The sequence below is a fragment of the Leishmania braziliensis genome, chromosome 1 (assembly GCF_000002845.2).
Source record: "Leishmania braziliensis MHOM/BR/75/M2904 complete genome, chromosome 1".
Classification (NCBI taxonomy): Eukaryota; Euglenozoa; class Kinetoplastea; order Trypanosomatida; family Trypanosomatidae; genus Leishmania; species Leishmania braziliensis.
Genome location: NC_009294.2, coordinates 152,381 through 173,014, shown reverse-complemented (window position 1 = coordinate 173,014; position 20,634 = coordinate 152,381). Strand labels below are relative to the sequence as shown.

The window sequence follows — 20,634 nt, the reverse complement described above, 5'->3', positions numbered from 1 at the left end:
CCTCCTCTTCCACCTGACGCGCGCGTGGCCTCACTCGCTTGCATGCGTTTCTCCACCACCCCTCCCCCCGTCTGCAAGCTTGTCATCCTCAGTTTCATCCTCCCCCACCTCCGCCTTCTCCTTCCGCTTGTTTAAGTTGTCGTCTGCGGGCTCGCCGCCAACAGCCAGCAGCGCGAAAGCTCGGCCTGACACGCAAGTGCCACGGTCACCGCCTGCGCTGCCGGCATATGACACCGAGAGGGTGCGGTAGCAGAAACGTCGCTGCCGTGCCGCAGCGTAGGTCCTGCCCCGCCTCCCTCTACTCAGCAGCAGCAGCAGCAGCAGCGCTGGTGCGCGCACACTCTGTGATCCTTCGGCGAAAACGAACCACACCGCACAAGGCTCGAAAAATGCACCACACCATGAAGTACTCGGACACCGACTTGGCCCAGCAACAGTGACCGGCAGCGTCACTGCGCCTCTTCCTTCTCCAGCGCGGCAATCGCGGCGTCGATCTCCGTCTGCGACGCCCTTTCCCGCTCCATGATACGCTTCCATTCCCCCCGCAGCAGATCCTCCGCCGCGAAGTACACGCTTCGTATCAGGGCCTTGCGGAACGACAGCGACGTGTTCAGTACCACGGGGTCCGTCTCCTTCAGGAAGTCCTTCAAGGCATCTTGCGCCAGCATCAGCACGACATCCTCCTCCTGCACTTCGCCAGACAGCAGCGGCTCGCGGCCGATCTTTGACAGTACGTTGTTCAGACGGCCTTTGCTGACGTTGTTTAGCAGCAGCGCGTTCGCGGCCGCCTCGAGCTTTGGCAGCATCGCGTCCGTCAGCACCGTCACCTTCTTGCCTCCACGCATGCGCTGCAGCGCGCCGGCGCGCACGGTGTCGAGAAACGTCGCCTTCAGCTCCTGCTGCTTGCCGGGGTGCTTGAGCTCCATGAACGAAGAGCAGCGCAGCTTGATGATCGTCGAGACCCCGCTGCATTCCACCGCCGGGTCGCCGCGGCGGACATGGCGAATGACGACGCCCTCGGCGAGGTTGCCTTCAAGCGGGTAGTTGCCCAGCCCGAGGAGTGCCGGCAGCGGGGTGATAAAGTTCTCCACGTCGAAGGCGAGGCATTCGTCCAGCGTGCCGCGCACCAGCGGCTTCGCGTAGAGGAGATGCGGCACCTGCGAGCACACTTCGGTGAAGTCATCAAAGGGCAGCAGCACCATCGCCTCCTCAGCCCCCGACACGGAGTACTTGATGTCGAACGCGAAGTAGTGCAGCTCCGGGCTGTACTGCGGGAATGCCTCGCTCTGAATCTCCACCCCCGAGATGGGCACGCGTTTCTTGTTTGGCAGGACGCACCACTTGGCGCTCTTGGGCACCAATGGGTGCGTGTACTTGGCGCCGAAGAGCTCCCCGTGCAGCACGACACGGCCCATGCGGCCTGTCACGCCGTACTTGCGCTTCAGCAGCTCACACAGCGCCCGGACCTGTGCTGTAAAGTCGTCGATGAGGAGGTGGTACCCAAAGAAGTTCTCGTTCGGGTCCATGATGCCGCTGCGCTTCGCGAAGCGCACCTCGCTTTCATTGAGGAGGTAAATGGCGAAGTTCGTGCCGTGCACCTTTTCACACGCCACCCACTCCTGGTTCGCTAGGGCGGTGCGCCGGATCGCATCAATGCGTGTCTCTGTCGGCAGATCGATCTCCGTGTAGGCGGAGAAGTCGTCTTGGTTTTGCGGGAGCGGCATGTAGCAGCGGCGCGACGTGGCGAGACGCTCTGATGCGATGATGGTGGGGCGGCACGAGGGAAAGACGGCGGCCGCTGCTATTCTCGACGTCGGGCGCCTCAGGGCCCCGCCGCTCTCGCGCCTGGTGTAGAGAGCAGCATGACTGCAGCGTGGAGCGTGACGCAGCGACAGTCGGCGCATGGCCGCCGCAGAGAAGGCTGCAAAGTGACGTGTGAGGGGGTCTAAAATGTGTGTGTTGTACACCTGCGCGGTATCAGACAAGGGGGGTGGTGGTGGTGGTGGTGGGAGGGTGAGGGGGCAGCATGTGAGTAGAGCGGAGAGAGGAAAGTGGTGGGAGGAGGCAGAGGCGAGCGACAAAGGCCACGTGAGGTGTGGACTTGCCGCCTGACGCAGCGCGACTATTCCAACACATTCCCCACTGCGTAAGCTCTGCCAACGCATAGGCCTGGTCTCCTACACAACTATGGGCGGCCGGCTCCCTCTTCGCATTATGAAAGGGCCCCCCGCCCGAATCATCGCAGGGCGATAGCCGAAGAAGCCCACTCACCCACCCACCCACACGTGCGAATGCCATGCGTCGACCCAGTCACCGGAGCACGGCCTCTGCCTCACACTCTGCCCACTCACACACCCGCCTCGCAGGTCGCCTCACCGCCGCTCCCACTGTGTCGGTCGCCACGCGGTGCATCCCTCACAGGGGGGTGGTGGCTCAGCCTCCCCACGCCAGTGGGCAGTGAGGGCCGGGTGAGATGTGCTCGAGTCGCGTTGACACCCTGACCATCATGCGGGTGGCACAGGCGCGTTCACCGCCACCACACCATCTGGGCACTGGCCGCCGACAGCAGTAGCGGTATGTCTCTCTGACTTCCCCTGCGTCGTCGGCACTGGGCCCCGTGTCGCCCCCAGAGGTAGCTTAGCGTTGGCTGGGATAGAGGGCTGCTCAGCTTCTCTCCCCACAGAGTGGTGGTGGTGGTGGTGGTGGGGAGGGGGGGGGAGGGTGTACTGGGCCCTGGGATACCATGCGCTGAGGTGCGTCTCCACCTTCGTTTTCCCCTGTCATCACGGGTAGCGTTGACTCAACGGAAAGAGCAGCAGCAGAGAAGAAAGCGTACCACATCGTCCATCGCTCTTCTTCGTCTTGGGAGCTGACAAAACGTAAGTGACAGTCGAGTGCCTGCGGGCGTCTGTGGGTGTCTGTAGAAAAAGGATAGGAGAGGGTGGTGATGGTGGCGTAGCATCATGCCGTGCTCCGCCCCCCCCCCCCCCCCCCTGCCCCTCCTCCTCCTCCCCTCTCTCTTCATCATCCTTCCCTCTTCGTTCGCAGTGTCGTATTACTAATGGGGGCGAAGGGAGAGAAGGCGGATGCACATCGACAGACAGACAGACAGACACCCACCCACACACACACACACACACACGCACGCACACACGCACGCACGCACGAGAGAGAGAAGGCCATCACCCACGCCGTGGATGAAACATACCAGACACGCACACTCGCAAGAACAGCGGACAAGGGATCATGACGACCACCGCCCAGAACCACTCACCACCACCACAGCAGCAGCAGCAGCAGCAGCAGCGAATGACACTCAGAAGAAGTGAAGCAACACGCAAGGAAGGGGAAGGGGAAGGGGAAAAGGGGGAAGAAGAGAAGGCAACGAAAGATTTCAGCATCACGCGTAGGTACACCTTAAATCTCGCTCATCATCAGCAGCAGCAGCCGGACCCTTCTCTCTCTTCACGTCCATTCCCTTCCGCCAGAGAGAGAGAGAGAGACACGCCCGCACACCTATAGGGACAGGACAGCGGTTGCACAAGATGAGGAGACTGGGGAAGAGGGAGGGGGGAAGGGAGAGGTCTGGGTGAAGCACGGCCGGCGCGCATGGTCCGTTGGGCGCTACCTGTAGGAGTGAGAAGGGGTGGGGGTGGGGAGGCGCGGAGGCCTTCTAGTGACGGAGAGGGTTCACAAGGCGCGCGAAAAGCTGCAACACCGCCATGATGACGTTGATGGCACAACGACAACGACGACGTGTTCGATTTTGGCCGGCTCCTGTGCGAAGATCACCGCTGCCCCCCCGCACAAGCCCTACACCCCCTCCCCCCTTCCCGCACACTGGCACCGAGGCGCGCTCAACGCTCACTCCCATTACGCAAACAAGCCAGCACGTGACCATCGAAGCAACACAAACGAGAGAGGAAGGCGCTGGCCGGGGAGCGAGGAACGAACAGGCAAATGAGACAGGAAGCGACAAGCAAAGAGAGGGTGGGGGGAGAGGGGGCACTGGCGAGCGTAACGTATAGCCACCACTACCACCACAGCAGCAGTGCGCACCTGGAGCCAGTCAGCAAGGTGAGACGACGCCCGTGAAGACCAAGTGCTCAGGCTCACCTCCCCCCCCCGTATCGATCTCCGAGAGACTAGACTTTCACTTGCACGGACCAGAATTTTACTTTACCACGGCAGCACACTGTCGCCAGGAAGAAGCTCGTGCCACCGCCGGCGGCCGCAACACCAATGACGAGCTCCGAGTGCAGCGGGTACGCCGTTGTCGGGCCGTCGACGAGCACGTACCGATCCGGCGCCGCAATCCTGCCGAGGGGAAGGCTACCACCGGGGAAGCTCATCCTCATCGTGCCCGCATACTCCAGGCTGCTGGCGCCACCAACGCATCCCGCTAGTACAGCAGCGCTGGTGCTGTCCGGGCCGTCCTCCGCGCCAGCGCCCTGGCCTTGCCTACTGAACATGTAAGGCCAGAAAGAGGTAAGGTGGTCGTAGGAGGAGGCGACGAGGCACACGCCGAGGTACTGCGGCATGCCGCCGCCGCCGCCGATGCTGCTGCTGCTGCTGCTTGACCGGCTGGTAACCTTTGCGTTGGCCGTCGCGGCGGGCACCGCGACCGGGATCAGGTTCAACCGGTTCACCCAGCTGCGGTGGAACCGCTTTTTCTCCAGGATGCGCAGTCGGCCATTCGCCACGACGGATTCTGTGAACGACAAGTGTGGCACGCTGTCGTTGCCGTTGTGGTGATTCCCCTCGACGGCGCTCACGAGGAACTGCTCGAGCAGCTGGAAGGCCGTCATCGTATCATCCTCGCCGGAGGCGACGAGGATGTCTGGCGTCAGCAGGTGGTCCGGCATCGTCGCCATCCACTGCAGCGCCAGTATCTCGCCGACGGCGTTGTAGTCGGTCGAATCGACGGAGTAGATAATTTCCATCCCGGGGAGCCGCACCAGCGCAATGGCGCCGCCACTGCACGAGATGGCCGCGATGAGCTGATGCTCCTTGTGCACGATAAGTGCCGCTGTGGCGGTGACGAGGGTCGTGATGGGCACTGGTGCTCCCGTGGACTTGTTGGTGCTACGTTTTCTTCCGTGAGGTGCGGTGGTGATGGGGGGCAGGTGGCTGGTCCACAGACGTGTGTAGAAGGGTGGCACACGCACGGCGATGGAATGGATTGGCCGCACTCCGAAGTACTGGTTGTTGAAGTGCCGCAGCAACCACCCTCCCTCGCAAGTGACGCACAGGAGCAGCATCTGGCCATCATCAAAGCCGACAGCGTAGAGGGACGGGGGGACGTCGTTGTCGTAGTACGACGGCGCCGCGGCATTGGTGTCTGCGGGGAAGCCAGTCGTGATGTCGTCCGTGGAGAAGGACCGCCGGCGGTCGCGCTTCGCCAGGGCGGCGTGCTCGACCATGCACGTGATCTTCTTCTCGATGCCGTTCTGTATCTCCGCGATGCACGAGACGGGGGAGCAGATCAGCTTGCTGCCGACGCCATTGCTGCCGCTAGCGATGGCCGCGGAGACGTTGGGTTTGCCGGCGTTGTAGTTGATGTGCTGCACAATGCGCTCTTGCAGAAGGCTAAACACGAAGATGTCGCCATTTTGGTTTCCCAGCAGAAGGTGCGGCTCTACGGTGAAGCGGATCGGCGCGGCTGAAATGGTCTTCATGCCGGGATCGGCGTCTACGAAGCGAGACGTCTTAGAGCGGAAGAAGATGGCAGCCTCTTCGCCAGCGACCGAGATATCAGCGAAGCCAATCCGAGTGTGCTTGGGCGGCATTGTCCGGGGCGGTGTGAAGGGGTCCGTCACCAGCATATCCACTTCCCCCCTCCCTACGAGAATGAGCTGATGTGCTGTCACCTTGCGCGTCGCGATGCTGGCGGAGAGGCTCTGTATCGGCGCCGTGTAGAGCAGCTTCCCGTCCTGGTGGGCAACAAGGTAGACGGAGACGTGGTTGAAAGTGCTAGCGCTGACAAGGGTGTGTTGAACAGGGGCGTTGCTCTGCGGCGACGTTGGCAGCGGTGGCACATTTGCCTCTGCGCCCGACGGGGCCGGTGCCTGCGCGGCTGTGTTCACCGGCGCCGAAGGCGTGCTTGCCAGCGTTGTCGGCAGTGTCCCCTCTACCAGGATCTGCCGCAGCGCCGGGGATGAGTTGATACCATGAATGCCCTCCGGGTACTGCGAGAGATGGTGCGCGATGGTGCGTGCCACGGCTGGCGAGTGCGGACTGCCGGCGGCTCCGGTAGGTGCCGCGGTCTGAGTATGCTTCCCATGCGCGGCGGCGACAGGGACTGCGGTCCCGGCAGTCTTCATTATGCCGTCGCCGCGGCCCCACCGAATTGCAAGCAGAGTGTCCATCTCGACCAGGTCGTGCGCCGGCGTGCTGCCAGGGTCGCTGGCCTCGCGTGGGGCGACGATGATGGACTGCGACGGCGGCAGCTCCAGGGAGCTGAGGGACGGGTTGCTAAGGTCCACGAAAGAGCCGTAGACAGAGCCACGCGCGTTGCCGGTGGTGGCGACGAACGGGTAGCCGGTAGAGGTGTAGGCGCTGTTGATCGCATTCACCAGCGACGCCTCCAGACTAACCTCAATGTGCGGTTCGGTTGCGCAGAATTCGCTACCCGGTGTGTCGCACATCAGCGCGCGGCCCTCCTTGTCGCCAAGCACCGCGGCTGCGTCGGTTGCGTGCTCCGCCTGCACGGCGTCTGTAGAGGTGGATGGCGCCGCGTCGGTGTGGTCGTCACTGATGGCGTAGTGATGGGTGAGGGCGATGCGGAAGCGCCCATCCCTGACAGCTTCCCAGCCACGCCGCTGTGGCTGCGCCTCGGCGCCGTCGTTGTCCGCCGTCACGGCGGCGGTGGCCGGCTCTGACGGCGTTGCTGCCGTGGCTGCGACAGGGGGAGTCGACAGCTTCGGCGCAGGCGGCGAGGACAGCGACGCGGCTGCTAGCGGCGTGAGTGGATCCGTGACGGACGACCCACTGCCCGTCGGCTTCGAGGCGCTGCTCATGATAATTTTCAGAGGAGAGGAGGAGGGCGGAGGGCGTAGGCGTTGATGACAATAGGCGCGCGGCTGGAGTTTTGATAATGATGGCTACGCGTGCAAACGTGCGTGAGTGGCGAGTAGGAAGAAGGCGGAGGGCGGGGAGGTTGACGGGAGGGGGGCGAGGCAAAGGCTAATCATGGCGCTGCTGCTGCCACAGTGGAGCAAGTGATACGCGCTCAGCTACCAGGTGAACAAGGGCGCGAGCGAGCCGCCGCCGGTTTCCTCCTCCTCCTCCCCCTTCCTCCGGCGCTGCTGTGCTTATTCAATCGGGAGACACGGAAAGGAGGGGGAGATGGTCGGAGAGAGGCGCGAGTGCGAGCGTGCGGTACGCGAGACGGGCAGCGGAAAAGAGAAACAGGCCCTGACACATACCAGCACCCACGCATGCACGCCCGTTGACTCAGAGAGGAAGGGGGGAGGGAGGGAGGGAGGGAGGGGCGCGAGAGAGAGAAGGGGACGAGCGCGGACGAAGACAACTAAGAGGCGTTGCCGCGGATGCATGCATGCATGGCGGCGGGGGGGGGGGGAGAGAGAGAGATGGGGTGGAGAGGAACGCCTCACATCGATATGGCTATGCATGTTAACCCTGGGCGGCTGGACGGCACCGCACACGCAGACTCCCACGTTCAAAGTCACAGAGAGCGAGGGAGACAGACAGAGGGACAGACGTCTACAGCCCCTTGTAGTACTTGAGCGTCTTCACAGGCGAGCCGTCGAGCCGCTGGAGGCCGTGGAACTGCGGCTCAAGTTTCAACGCTGGGATTGTCTGGTGAAGGTTGTACGCAGCCAGCGCCAGCGGCACGCCGAGCGTGAGGCCGAGCATCTGCAGCAGGCTTTCCGTGAGCACGGTGTGGTGCCTGACGAAGGAGCTGACGCGCATGAGTGGCATCACGCTCAGAGTCGGCAGCAGCATGCACGGGAGGTTCCAAGCGATGCGCGTGGCGCTGCATTTTTTCAGGCTGTCCCATCCGGCCGCGGTGCTCTTGCCGCGCGTGACGCCATCCTCGTCGACGACGCTGATGCCCTGTCCGCTGCTGAGCCACTCGTTCTTGCGCATGCTCGCCACGTTCACCGTCGCGGCGCCGCTGACGGCGAGGAACGGCACCGTCGCACGGATAAGCGTCGCCTTCGTCGTCTTAGTGGGGATGCGCTTCAGCCACATGGTCGCCATCAGGCTGCCGCCGCACGCCACAGCGACCGCTGCCACGTACGCCTTCAATATTTCTGACGCCGGCTGCTTGTCAGACGAGCGGTTGGCGTAGTTGACGGCGCTGTTGTAGCTCTGGTTGAGCCACTGGATCGCCATCGTGCGGCCCACGCTCATGACGGTCGATGGTAGCATCATGAGCGGGACAACAACGTAGTTCATCGGGAGGAACATAGACATGCGGAAGGCGGGGAAGATGACTTCCTGCGTGGTGGGGTGAATGCAACTCTCAAGAGCTGCGCGCGCGCGCCAGAGGTCCGCATCCGGGACGGTGCTGGCCTGCCCATCTCTCCACCGGTCGAGCAGCAGCTGATGCCTCTGAAGTGTCCGCTCATTCTCGAGCAGCATCAGAGGGTTGATCGCCTCCGTCCAGTACCGGGCGCGACTCCAGAAGGTGTTCATATCGTGCTTCGATCCCTCCATCGAGAAGGCGGTGGTCGCCATGGCTCTGTTTCGCCCCCCCTAATACACGTAGTTTTGATTGTGCGCGTGCGTGTGTATCTGCCTTGTCGCCGAAGCGCTGATGCTGGTCGGCGGGTGATAGCAGAACTGAAAGTGAGGTGCGCAAGGGGGAGGAGGGGGGAGGGAGAAGAATAGGGTGGCCAGTGGCAGCGGCTTCATGAGTGCGCTAGGGGAGCCTATGCGCGTGCTCCTGTACGTGTCCGTTCTGGCTGCTGAGACGTAGGGGAAGCCAAGAAAGCGTCGCCATCGCGCATGAGCTCCCCATCCCTCATGAGGGCGCCGAGGATCACTGGGGTGGAGGGCAGTGCCAACGGGGCGAGGGGGGAGGGAGGGAGGGAGGGAGAAGGGGGGCCCTGGCAGCCACGCATCACAGGTACTTGGAGAACGCCATTCGGAAGGCATGGTAGTGTGGTAAGGAGGAGGGTAGAGAGGGGACTGGCTCGGCTTCGACTGACCTTGTTGCTGGTAATGCGGCTGCGGCTGAAAGGCCGCCCTTCACTCCCAAGAGGCCAGCGTCCCACATGTGTGTAGGTGAGTGGGTGTTTGGGGAGTACCCCCCCTCCCCCCGCAACCGCAACCGCCGTCTCACCGCTCTTAGTTTGCTACCGTTAGTGGTGTTCAGCCGTAACGGGCTGAAGTCCATCATGCAAGAAGGCGGCGCGCCACACACCACACAAGTCCGACCACGGGCTCGACGGCGCAGGCAGTTGACGGAGGAACGCTTCTGCCTCCTCGACGATGGGTACCATGTTAATGAAGACCGGTTCTGTCGCGTCATCGCCGTCCGCGTTGTCCAGTCTGTCGTCGCGCTTGTCGGCAAAACCCACCCCGCTCCTGCTGCCCACCGTCTTGGTCCGCTTGTACAGCTGCCCTTGCGCCTTCTTGAGGTGAAACGAAAAGCTTTCGGCGTCCATCAGGGGCACGCTGCAGAGGCGCACGGCGCGCGTGTCGGGGTGCTCCCACGCCATCTTGTGCAGAATCCACCGATCCAGATGCCGCATTGCCACCTCGCCGCCAGCCAGGACGATCAGCGCGTCGCAGCCGCCCACGTACAGCACAAAGCCACGCAGCAGGTTATCATTTGCGAAGTTGCGCAGCTTGCCGAGGTGGGCAGCGGAGAAAATCGGGAAAACGCGGTAGGCGCGCAGCAGCGGTGCCTCGATGGCGTGACGGCGCTGATCACGCGCGCGCTTCAGAATCTGATCCGGCAACGCGGCCACGTGGCGGTCGTGGTTGCGTCGCTGGTGCTCTAAGTGGCGCAGCTCGTACTGCTGCAGCACCTTCGTGTCTGTTGCCAGCGGGTTCAGCACACTGGACCCGAAGAGGTTCAAGGCAAGGCTCTTTGTGGAGAGCCGGTCGTGCAGGAGGCGACTCGCCGCCGACGAGGTGAGAGCCATCGAAGCATTGCTACTACTGGACGATTCGGGCAACGCGCCTGCACCGGAGGCTGCTGCTGCCTTGTCCTGCTGCGCCTTCGCCTGTTTCGCTTTGAGTCGCTCCCGCCGCTCAGCACGCAACTCCTCCTTGGTCTTGTATTCCCGCTGAATAACTGGCTGCTCCAAGTCACGGTACTCGTAGTGCTGCGTGTAGTGAGTATCCGGGATCACGGGGTGATGCACCATGTTCAGCTGCGCCGCCTGGATCGGTGCGCCGCCGCCGTAGCGCGGCATCGTCGAGGTCCAGCGGTCCCAGGGCTCGATGTCAGGGACGCCGTCGGCGAAGAGTTGCCGCAAGAGCGAGTTTGTTTGCGCATTGCCTCCGTCGGGGAACGTCGTGGCCGGCCCCTCTGCGCGCGTATTGCTGGCGCCGTCGCCATCCGCGGTGCGTCCACGGTGGCAAAAGACGCGGAGTTGCGTCAGGTAGGCGTCACAGCGCTGACGCAAGGCCGCCGCGGAGGTCTGCTGATGCGGCTGCGCCTTCACGAGGAAATCAAGCGCTGCTTGAGAAGTCTCGAGGGAAGGCGGTGGTGCCGGCTCGACGGCGTGTGCAGCCGAGGAAGGCTGCGGTGGTGCCTGCGGCTGCACCCCAAAGAGAGTCTTCTTGCGTCCAGCGGAGCCCGCCGCGGCGGTCCTGCTGGTGTACCGCTGCATGACGCCTTGCAGGCCCGGGTCGAAGGCGCGCACGTCCGACACGCCCCGGTAGCGACGGCCGTTGCTCTGATCCCGGGCATCCCCGTCGTTCCCTTGCTGCTGCACTGCCATAGTGTCGAGGAGACTCGAGATTGCACTAGGCGCGGCGGACGCGGTAGCCGCTGCGCCGCCGCTGCTCGCCGCGATGGCGGAGAAGTCGATGGCGACATCATCAATGCTGAGTGGCTTGCGGGTAGACGGCAGCTGCTGCTGGTGGGAGGAGGAGGAGGAGGATGGCCATAGCGGGGGTGGCATTCTGAAGCGAGCTCGCCACGCGCGAAGAGTCCACCTTTACGCCAACGATGCGCAGTAAGCGAGATGGTGAGAGTGGGATGGCAGGGGAGGCGCAACACGTCCCCCCCGCACTACGATCTGCTTGGTGTTTGATTTTGCTTGCGAGAAACACCGCGTGCAGACGACAGGGATGGACAGCGAGAGGCAGAGAGGCGGGGGAGGGAGGGAGAAGGAAGTGGAAGAAGGGCAGGGAGACGAGGATGCAGAGCCTCACACACATTACACACTCACGCATGCGCGTCTCTACGTGCATGCGGACCTCAGCCACGTCAGCTTCGCCTATGACTTCGCCTTCGTCGCTTCGCCCCTCTGTTTGTCCTTCTCACCTCCTGAGCCGCCCTCAACGACTGGAGGAGTCACGTGCTTTTAGGCAAAGCTCGGCAAGATGAGGGAGAGAGAGAGGGAGGGAGGGAGGGAGGGGCGTTGCGGCGTTGTGTGCTTGTCGTGGTGAGGAGGACAGCACGCACTCCACTGCTGCATCACTCCGAATCCTCTTCTTCGCTTTGCAGTGTAGCGCGGGTGCGCGCTATCAGGCTTATTACTGTTGTTAAGAGGCGATCGTAGTCGTCATATGCACACGGGGGAGAGGGGCCGTCACCAGGGGTGGGGATGGAGGCGGCGATGTCGGCCACAAACGCCTTTTGGGTGAGAGTGTGAAAGAGGGGGGCTGGAGAGGCTGTCAACCGCGCGGACACGATCTCGCGTTCCTCCAGGGCGCGCCTGTGGGTCTCCCTGTGTCAGGCACCCCCCTCCCTCCAGCGCCATGCTGTTCGATCGTGTGTGAGAGCGTGTGTGATGCGTGCGCGGATGGCTTACTTGCGTCGCATCGAGCACGGAGCACGGTGGCATTGGGTCCACACACTCCCCCTTAAGGGAGGTTCACCGGGAGAGGAGGGGGAGGGCTGCCATCCTCGTGGAGCGGCGCTGCAGCACCGCCTACACACGCCTCCCCCCGCCCCCCCTCCTATCGCTGATCACCCCATCACAGATCGACCGCAAGAACCACAGCGCAGCCCTCCGCCGCTTCACTGGCTCTTACTCGGGCAGTGGCGGGAGAGATGCGCCTCGGAGCCGCAGTACCTGCACTGATCCTTCGAGGTACGCTGCACAACGGCCTTCGCCTTCGTCTTCGCCGGCAGCGGCGTCGACGCGACCACCGTCGCGGAGAAGGCCTCGCGATCCGGCTTCTTGTCCGCGTGCGCGGTCACGAAAGAGCTGGACACCGCGGAGACACTCGCGCTGTTGCTGCTGCTGCTTGTACAGTGGCGTGTGAAGTGATCAGCGCTACCGCACTTCTGGCAGCAGTTCTTTGGAAAGCTCGACACCACCGTCGTCTTCGCCACTGCGGGGAAGGGCAGTGCCACCGTGGCTGAGCTCGTCCTCGGCGATCCTGTGTCAGCGCCGGCGGCTGCAGACGCAGACGGACCCGCGGCGGCACCGCTGCCGTCGCAGTGACGTGTGAAGTGATCAGCGCTGCCGCACTTCTGGCAGCAGTTCTTTGGAAATAGAGACTTCGGCGCCGTAGCAGCAGCTGCTGCCATCATCGCTGCATTCGCCACTACAGCACGTCGATTCGCTGCCCGCGACGACGACGGCGGCAGCTCCGCGGTCGAGTCCGCGCCGTCCTCGCGAGGGCGCTTGACGGTGCTCGGCCTTTTTGGTTTGTTGTTGCACTTCCCCTCCTCGTCGGCGGAGCGCTTCGCGTGATGCACCGGAACGGCGCCGCCACTGCTGTAGAAGTCTTCCACCCGCACTCCGCTCACCACGACGTGCACGGGCTTGTCACGCCACACGAGATATGGAATGTGGCTGAAGTCATTCGACTCCCCCCCAGCCGCTGCGCCGCCGCTGCCGTTGGTGCTACTGCTGCTCGGCTGGTGCTCCTGCCGGTGCACAGACGCAGAGGCATGTGAGGGTGATCGGGGTGGTGGCGCGAAGAGGTCTGCCAGGGTCATGTGCTCAAGCGCGTCGTCATCGGCCATTCGCTCGAGAGCGCTGTGCGTTGCTTCCACTTCTGCGGCCGTACCGTTTGCGTGTCGAGGAGCAACAACACGGTCTTGCTGACCCACGGCTGCTACTGCCGCCTTATGGATGATGGCCTCCACCTCCGCGGCCACCGTCGCGCTCGTCAATTCCGTCACGGCAAAGCGACCGCGGCCGAATCCGAGGAAGAGACTACGCTTCACGGTGTTGCGGAAGATGAGCTGCAGGAAAGACTCATCGGCGATACTGGGGACGGGGTAGACGAGAAACGACGGCGCCGGAGTCGTTGCTGCGCTCGTGTTGGTGGCGACCGCGGCGATGGCATTTGGCGGGTGCATTGCGTGGCTGGCGCTGGTCTTCGCCATGATTGGCGTGCCCCTCTCGTGCGTTCGCTCCTCGTGACTCAACACGCGATCAGGCTGGAGGCCTTGGGAATAGATCTGTGCGCACGTGCCGCAAGGCGGAGATCGGTGCGAGAGAAAGAGAGAACAGATGAGGAAGAGGAGGGGGAGGGGGGGGGTGGGATGAGCGGCTTCGCGACGGTGCGAGAGGGGGATGTCTTGCCTTACCCGACCCCTGCTGATACGCCGCGTTCCTGTTCTGCTTGGTCCCTCTTTGTGTGTCATGCCCGCGTGACCGGCTCATTCTGGCTCAATCTGCCTCGTATCGTCATCGCTACCTGTGCGAATACTCGCGCGCGTGTGGGTATCCTTGTCGTTGTTCGATCTGCTGGTTGCGTGACCCCTTTTTTCCTCACTTTCCCTCGCACGTGCGCGTGCCTTTCGATCGCTTTGGTTCCTCCACGCGCGGCGGCGTAAAAAGGAGTCGAGAGAGCCCCCATTCACAAGGAAGACACCCGAAAGAGGCGGTGGTCTGCCTCTTTGCCGGCGTGTGTGTGGGCGGATGAAACGAGGCATGGCTGAGTGCAGGGGGGTGGGGTGGGGCGGGGCGGTTGCGCCCTCGAGGTCGTCAAGAGGCGAGCGAGGTAATGTGAGCAGAGGCAGTCGAAGAGGGACAGCGCACACCCACCCACACCCACACCCACACACATGCATGCATGCAACAAGGGACGCTGCACAACGACGTGGTGCACTACCAACCACTGACCACCACTACCACCCGCCTTTCGCAGTCACACCAAAGAACGTCGAGGGCCGCCGCATCGGAAAGCGCACCAAGTGAGCTCAGTCGCCACGAACAAGAACGGCTACTATACCAACCAAGCGCCCGCATGGCACTAGTCCTGCTCTCCCCCCCCCGCATCCTCCAGTGTGTGTGTGTCTCTCTCTCTCTGTGGCCTTTCAACCCTGTTCCGCCCCCCGCCTCTCCTCCAAACTGGGGGGGGGGGGAGGAGGGGACGGGGACAACGGGCAGCGCCGTGGAGGTCGAGTAGAGGGGAGGCCCATGAAGGGGGGGGGGGAGGGAGAGGGGAAGAGGGGGTTTCTACGTGTATTTACATCTCAGCGCAGGATAGCGCACGAAGTACGAGAAGAAGAAGAGACGAACGGGACAACCTCCCCCCTCCCCCCAAACAAGTGCACCGACGCACCTACACGAGCGAGGGGGCAGGCGAGAAGGCGAGTCATCAAGGGGAGGGGGAGGGGGGCCGAGGAGGTGGAAGCAAAAGAAACGCTGTGAGGCCAAAGGAAAGCAAACATGTAAGGCCCCGCCCCGCCCTCTCACAGAATCAAAACAGGCGAAGAGCATGAAGAGGGGCGCTGCCAGGAAACAACGCCGCCGCCGCTGTCTCTGTTCGCAGAACACCCCGACAGTGCCCCCCCCCTTTAAGCGCCGCGGATGCTGCTGTTGCCAGAAGCGCCAAGGTGTCAGCGGTTCGAAGCAGCGATCGCCCGCCCCCTCTCCCCTCCACGCGAGCGAGACATGTGCGAGCACCTCAGAGAAGGTACGCGCGAGAAAAAGCAAAGAAGGGCACAGGGACGCACCGATCTACCTGGATGCAGTCAGCAGTTGGGCTGCCAGTCCGGTGGCAGCATCACCGGTATTGCACGCCGCTTCGGCTCAGCGCACTTGAGCAGCGACGCGTCCGCATTGGTGAAGAGGCGGCGCACGCGCACCGCATACACCCGCGTCTCCTTCGACTCCGCCGGCAGACGGCACGCCGTGGGCGACTGCTGGTGCTGTTGTTGCGCATCGTAGCTCGTGTACCCGCACTTCCTCTGACTGCGGGGGCTTTGGTGAGGGGTGTGTTTGGCGTCGCGCACATGCCGAGGATGCCCCCGATGCCATTCGCCGCCGCTGTAGTTGCTACCACCAGCGACGGTGCTGCCACCCCCATCACCGCAGGTGCGCAGAAGCGTCGGCGAGTCGGTGCTGTTGCCTGTCCGGTAGAGTAGGCTTAGCGAGGGGTGCGAGTCTGGCCGCAGCTGCGCGTTGGTACCGCTCTGCGACGGTGACGCAGGCGGGGGACCACTTTGGCGGTACTCGACCTGCCCACCAGCCGTGGCAGCAGTGGAAAATTCCTTGGGCAGGGCACCGTCACCGCCGCCGTCGGGGCTGCGCGCCTCCTCTGTGTCATCCATGTCGTTCCCGAGCTCAGCCGGCGAGAGGGCTGGCGGCGGTGCCGCCGTGATGCTGCCCTGACGAACAGCGCCGTCGCTGCACTGGGAAAAGGCGATGGCGTCCGTGAGTGCCGCCTCTATCGCCGCTGGCGGTGCCGCACAGGTGATGCTCTCGTTACGAGGGGACCGCGTGATGGTGCGCTCCGATGGCGGCCCCGATACGCCATTGCCGCGATGACCGTGCATGCGCGGCGCTGACGCGTGCGCCGTCATGGGTGACGTTGCTGCTGTGGTGTGCGGCGTGGTGCCACTCATGCCCTCGTCCAGCGACGCGGAGTAGCAGTCCGAGACGATGGTAGCGATACCGACGTTCTGGCTGCTGCTGCTGTGCCGCGCTGCTGATCGGCGCAGACGCGACTGCACGTAGGACGGCCTCAGAGTGTATCCCAGCTCGCACGTTGGCACCTCCGTCTTCGCCGCTGCTGACCGTGCTCTCGCTCGAGTCGCGATAAGGTCTGTGTACAGGCCCTCGGCCATCGCCACCGCGCGCTGCTTGACGGCGATGGAGGGTCCCACGACGTCGTAACATGTTTCTGCCTTCGCCGTCGCTGCTCTGTTGACGTCGTTGGCGCCGCTGGCGATGGCGCCGGCGGCCCTCGGCGTGTCGTCGTCGTCGTCATCATCGGTGAACCTTTCGGCTCCAGCGGCGTATAGGTAGGCTACCGGCTGCTGCTGTAGTTTCTGAAATGGCGTCGACACCGAGAAGCTCAACAGCTCGGTGCGCTTCGCATCCATCGACGCATGCAACTCCCTCGCCCGTGACTCGGCGGCGTTGAACGTCACGGCCATCACCACTCCTGCTGCGGAGGACGCCCGGTGAACCGGCGGCAACTCGTTGGCTGCTGTGGCAGCGCCGTCACCTCCATCAGGCCGACTACGACGCGTCTTCATCGGATGCTGCCGAGGTTCACAGAAAAGAATTGTGTCGTGTAGGTACGGCACGTACACCCCGCATCTGCCCACACCACGACGAGCTTCAGACGCAGCAGCGCCGAGGTGCGCCTGCGACATGGGCACCTGCGCACTCTTGCGGAAGTAGTCCTCGGCGAACGTGAAGCCGGTCTGCTTCCACATATGGCGCCGATCAGTGGTACCGCTCGCCGCACCTTCCCACACGGTGGCTGCCGCTGGTCGTGCCGAGTATGCTCTGGTTGCTGCGGCGTTGCCGCTTCCCAGCGTGCGCTGCGGGCTCCACTGACGCCGCGACCACCGCTGCTTCGGCGGTGGCGGTGGCACGTTGTTGCTCTGCTCTACCTCTTTGTAAGCGGCGTTTGCATCCGCGTTGCGTGTCGCGGCGCGGACACTGTGCGCGGCCACCGGGTGCTCTTTCGCTGCTGGGTTGAAGACGCGTCGCAGCGGGCGGCGCTCGCCCGTGGCAGCGTCGAAGGCGGACTCCGCAAAGTCGCGCCGCCACTCATACATCGGGGCGCGCAGCTGCGCCATTCGCTCGCGCACGCATTGCCGCCGCTCCAGCGGTGGCGCGAAAAAGTCCAAATTGGCGCGGGACGTCATGGCGGGCTGGCGCGCAAGAGGCCCCCAGACAGCCGGAGCGATGCACTGCTTTCCCCCTCTCTCTTTTCCCCCACCTCCTGTCTGTCTGTCTGTCTGTCTGTCTGACTGTAATGTAATGTGAGTGCGTGTCGCGAGTGAGGGAGGGTGTGTGTGCGCGAGTGTCTGCAGGGCTTCGTCGTAAAATTACCTCAGCGCCTGGATACCTGAATGGCAGCGAAAGAGAGGGGGAGGGAGGGCCGGTGTAAGATGAGGGGGTGGAGGAGAGAGACCTCACTCACTCACGCTTTCTCTGTTGTGTGTAGTGTGCGTGTGTGTGAGTGTGCATAAGGCCGTTTCGCGCTATGCATGATGACGTAGCGCGAGTTGTCGCCGCCGTTGGCAATGTTTGCGTTGTCGTGGCGGTCGTACACCGCCACGTGGCGTGGGAGGGGAGGGGAGGGTGTTGAGGGGATTGTGGGCGGTGGACCACCACCACCCCCACCGTCATCCCGACACAGACACGCACAGGTGCACATCGATGCCCAGGTGGAGGGGGAGGAGTAAGAGGGGAGGGAGGAGGATAGTAGCGAAGAGTCAAAGAGAGAGAGAGAGGGTGTGTGAAACAGTGATGCACTCATGTGCGTCGGTGCTTGGCAGTGGTGAGGAAGGGCAGGCGAGGCCTCGCCGCTATTTCACTGCTCACGAGTACTCGTCGACTGAGACGCACGACACCATGCAGGAGTGGGGGAGGTGTCACTCCGTTCCCTCCTCCTACCGCCCCCCTCGATCCGTGCGTGGAGCCCTCTGTCCATGTACGCGTACGTGCATGCTGTATTCTGCAGCATCGCGTGCCCGTCTCCCTTCCCTCTTACTCCTCGCTCGTCCGCTGGGATGGTTTGTGCTGAATGAGGCTTCGCTCTCAAAACATTTCGTCATGCGCCGCCCCCCCTCCACCCCCTCTCCCCCACCGTGGCGGCGCGAGAAGAGAATGGGGGCAGGGCCAGGGAGCGGGGGGACGCCAGACACGCGCAAGCGAGCAAGAGCGAGAAGAGTTGGAGGTAGGCAGTCGTCGCCACGCCGCCTCCCGCTTCCCTGCCTCGCTATCCCCCCTCCGCGAGTGCCGTCAGTCCTCGTCTGCGAAGAGCTCCTGAATGACACCGCTGTAGCGCTGGTGGATGGCAGGGCGGAAGAGTCGTCCCGTCGCGGTGCGGGTGTAATGAGCAGCGTCCCACACACCGTGCAGAACGCGTACGTGCCGCACGCACTCGTGCGGGGCGATGCCGCCGTGCTGCGTCGCCCACGCCGCAAGCGAGGTGGCGGCGACCTGGTTGAGTGCCGAGTCGCCCAGGCACTGCGGCCACTCCCCAATGGCAGACAAAATCCAGCTCCGCTGCTGCGAGGTGGATGAGCTCGGTGGCGAGTATGACGACGCCGGCCTCGCCACGGCCGCGGCGGTTGTCTGAAGGAAGTCCCACAGATGGTGCTCATCAGTGAGGACGAGGGCGCAGACGTACCGCCGGTAGGGATGCACCAGCACGCAGACCCCGCCCTCCAGGCAGAGGGGGTGCTGCGCGTAGAGCGCCTCGAGGGGCTCGAGAGCGATGCAGTGACCATTACTCGTCGTGGCGTGGTGCGGACGCAGGGAGGCGATGCGGCGAAAAGAGCCATCCGGGCAGCGCTCCACGACGTCCTCGGTGTGCAGCCAACCACTCTTTTCTAGGACCGCCGCCGTCTTCTCCGGCTGCCGGTAGTAGCCGGCCATGACGGTGGGGCCGCGCAGCAGCAGCTCACCTGTTGGCCGCTCTGACTGATGCGACCAGCCGCAGCCACCACCACTCGAGGGTGCCGCTGCCGTGGCGAAGACGTCACGCATTTTTACGTGTACGGGGCCCAGCGGGCCGCCGATCGAGTCGAGCTGCGTCGAGCAGTACGCTTGTTGCAGCCCGCACCCGGAAGCCTCCGTGACGCCGTACGACTGCACGAGGGACACGCCGCACACGACCGACAAGTACTCTTGGTCCCGTGGGTGCAGCGCAGCGGCACCGGGACCGCCACGGACAAGTACGAGCCGACAGCGGCCACCGAGCAGCTCGCGCGAGGGGGCGAAGATGGTGGTGAGCAGGAACGGTGTGTGCAGTCCGCGCCGCATCGCCTGCCGCCGCGCCTCGTACGCGGCCTCAAACAGCAGCTGGCGATAGCCGGTGGACACCATCGACTCGACGGTGCGGCGCAGGCGCGCCAGTGTGGCCGGTAGCGCGGGGAATACGGTCGGCCTGTACTCGGTGAGGTCGCCGTGCGGACGCGCCCACGTGTCAAAGAGAGTCCGGCGCGTGCCGTAGCACACGAGGAGGCCGCGGACGAGCGCGGCGGTCTCCGCCACAAACTCGCCGATGTCGTGCAGGGGGAGGTACGCCATGTACGACGGCCGCCCCGCTGGGGCTGAGCGGGAGCGCAGGGCAGGCATATAGGCCGTCGTGTAGCGGGCAATGCGGCTGTTGCCCTGCCCACCACGTCCGGTACTCTCGGCGGTGGCGGTCGCCATGTCGCCCACGCCCGCCGCGCGACGCAGCCCGTCGTCGCTGCCGCCGATGTCGGTCGAGTTAAGGTATTCGTGGTGGGCAGCCACAGATGCCTTGAGGGCACCATGTGTGAGGAGGACACCTTTGGGATCGCCTTCGGTGTAGAAGATAAAGGCGAGGTCGTCTGGCCGGAGAGGGGCGAGTGGCAGCCGCGGCAGCCCGTCCTTGATGGCCATCGGTGGCGTGCCGGTCAGGGCGGCGTTGCCTGCCAGAAGCGATGACGTTGGCATCGTGCGTAGAGAGCCGCCGCAGGTCCTGCGCCGAGGAAACTCGGTTAGCGCTTTTCTTTCCTCCAGTGGCACCAAGACGCGCCTTGCGGGAGCGTTGACGGCGAGCCTCGTGCTGCTGCCGCTCTTGCCACCCTTGACGGCGGCGGCGGCGGCGGCACCGAGCAGCATGATGGGGGTCGTTTTAGCACTGTCGGATGCTGCCTGCGCTGTGCTCATACCGCTGTCACTGACGGCGGCAGTGGGGCCGGGCTTGGCGCTGGCGGTCGCGGACGCAGTACTCCCATCCTGCGAGGCGGCTGCCGTGGATGTGGAGCCGTAGAAGTCATCCATACCAAGCCCACTGCTCCCACGAAGACAATGGCGAGAGGTACCTGACGGCGACGAAGGCGCAGTAGCACCACCACTACCACCGCCGCCGGAGCGTGCGCAGCGTTGCTGCTGCTGGTAGCGTAGACGAGCCTGCTGCTGCTGTTGCTGCTGCAGCCACTGCTCTCGTAACTTGCGTTGACGCCACACCCTAAGTTTCTTCTCGCCATGCATGAGCACGTCGCTCCACCAGAGCGCCTCTTCTTCGTCTTCACCTTCTTCGTCCCCGGCTTCATTGTCCCCCTCCACACCGGGGTCG

General features: G+C 63.9%; 7 protein-coding genes across 7 annotated transcripts; all 7 read right to left on the bottom strand.

Moving 5' to 3' along the window:
• Nucleotides 1-449: 449 nt before the first annotated feature.
• On the bottom strand, nucleotides 450-1,724 carry LBRM_01_0620 (mitochondrial RNA editing ligase 1; the record flags this gene model as incomplete). The annotated part of the gene is made up of 1 exon (XM_001561452.1): nucleotides 450-1,724. The coding sequence occupies one exon, from the start codon at nucleotides 1,722-1,724 to the stop codon at nucleotides 450-452; it is 1,275 nt and encodes a 424-aa protein (XP_001561502.1).
• A 2,421-nt stretch (nucleotides 1,725-4,145) lies between these two features.
• LBRM_01_0610 (conserved hypothetical protein) lies at nucleotides 4,146-7,019 on the bottom strand (the record flags this gene model as incomplete). The annotated part of the gene is made up of 1 exon (XM_001561451.1): nucleotides 4,146-7,019. One exon carries the CDS (start codon nucleotides 7,017-7,019, stop codon nucleotides 4,146-4,148), a length of 2,874 nt encoding a protein of 957 aa, XP_001561501.1.
• A 706-nt stretch (nucleotides 7,020-7,725) lies between these two features.
• On the bottom strand, nucleotides 7,726-8,706 carry LBRM_01_0600 (putative tricarboxylate carrier; the record flags this gene model as incomplete). The annotated part of the gene is made up of 1 exon (XM_001561450.1): nucleotides 7,726-8,706. One exon carries the CDS (start codon nucleotides 8,704-8,706, stop codon nucleotides 7,726-7,728), a length of 981 nt encoding a protein of 326 aa, XP_001561500.1.
• A 626-nt stretch (nucleotides 8,707-9,332) lies between these two features.
• Nucleotides 9,333-10,925, bottom strand: LBRM_01_0590 (conserved hypothetical protein; the record flags this gene model as incomplete). Its single annotated transcript, XM_001561449.1, has 1 exon — nucleotides 9,333-10,925. The coding sequence occupies one exon, from the start codon at nucleotides 10,923-10,925 to the stop codon at nucleotides 9,333-9,335; it is 1,593 nt and encodes a 530-aa protein (XP_001561499.1).
• A 1,247-nt stretch (nucleotides 10,926-12,172) lies between these two features.
• On the bottom strand, nucleotides 12,173-13,756 carry LBRM_01_0580 (conserved hypothetical protein; the record flags this gene model as incomplete). The annotated part of the gene is made up of 1 exon (XM_001561448.1): nucleotides 12,173-13,756. The coding sequence occupies one exon, from the start codon at nucleotides 13,754-13,756 to the stop codon at nucleotides 12,173-12,175; it is 1,584 nt and encodes a 527-aa protein (XP_001561498.1).
• Nucleotides 13,757-15,091: 1,335 nt separating this feature from the next.
• LBRM_01_0570 (conserved hypothetical protein) lies at nucleotides 15,092-17,221 on the bottom strand (the record flags this gene model as incomplete). Its single annotated transcript, XM_001561447.2, has 1 exon — nucleotides 15,092-17,221. The coding sequence occupies one exon, from the start codon at nucleotides 17,219-17,221 to the stop codon at nucleotides 15,092-15,094; it is 2,130 nt and encodes a 709-aa protein (XP_001561497.1).
• A 1,102-nt stretch (nucleotides 17,222-18,323) lies between these two features.
• On the bottom strand, nucleotides 18,324-20,549 carry LBRM_01_0560 (putative long-chain-fatty-acid-CoA ligase; the record flags this gene model as incomplete). Its single annotated transcript, XM_001561446.1, has 1 exon — nucleotides 18,324-20,549. The coding sequence occupies one exon, from the start codon at nucleotides 20,547-20,549 to the stop codon at nucleotides 18,324-18,326; it is 2,226 nt and encodes a 741-aa protein (XP_001561496.1).
• Nucleotides 20,550-20,634: the final 85 nt, after the last annotated feature.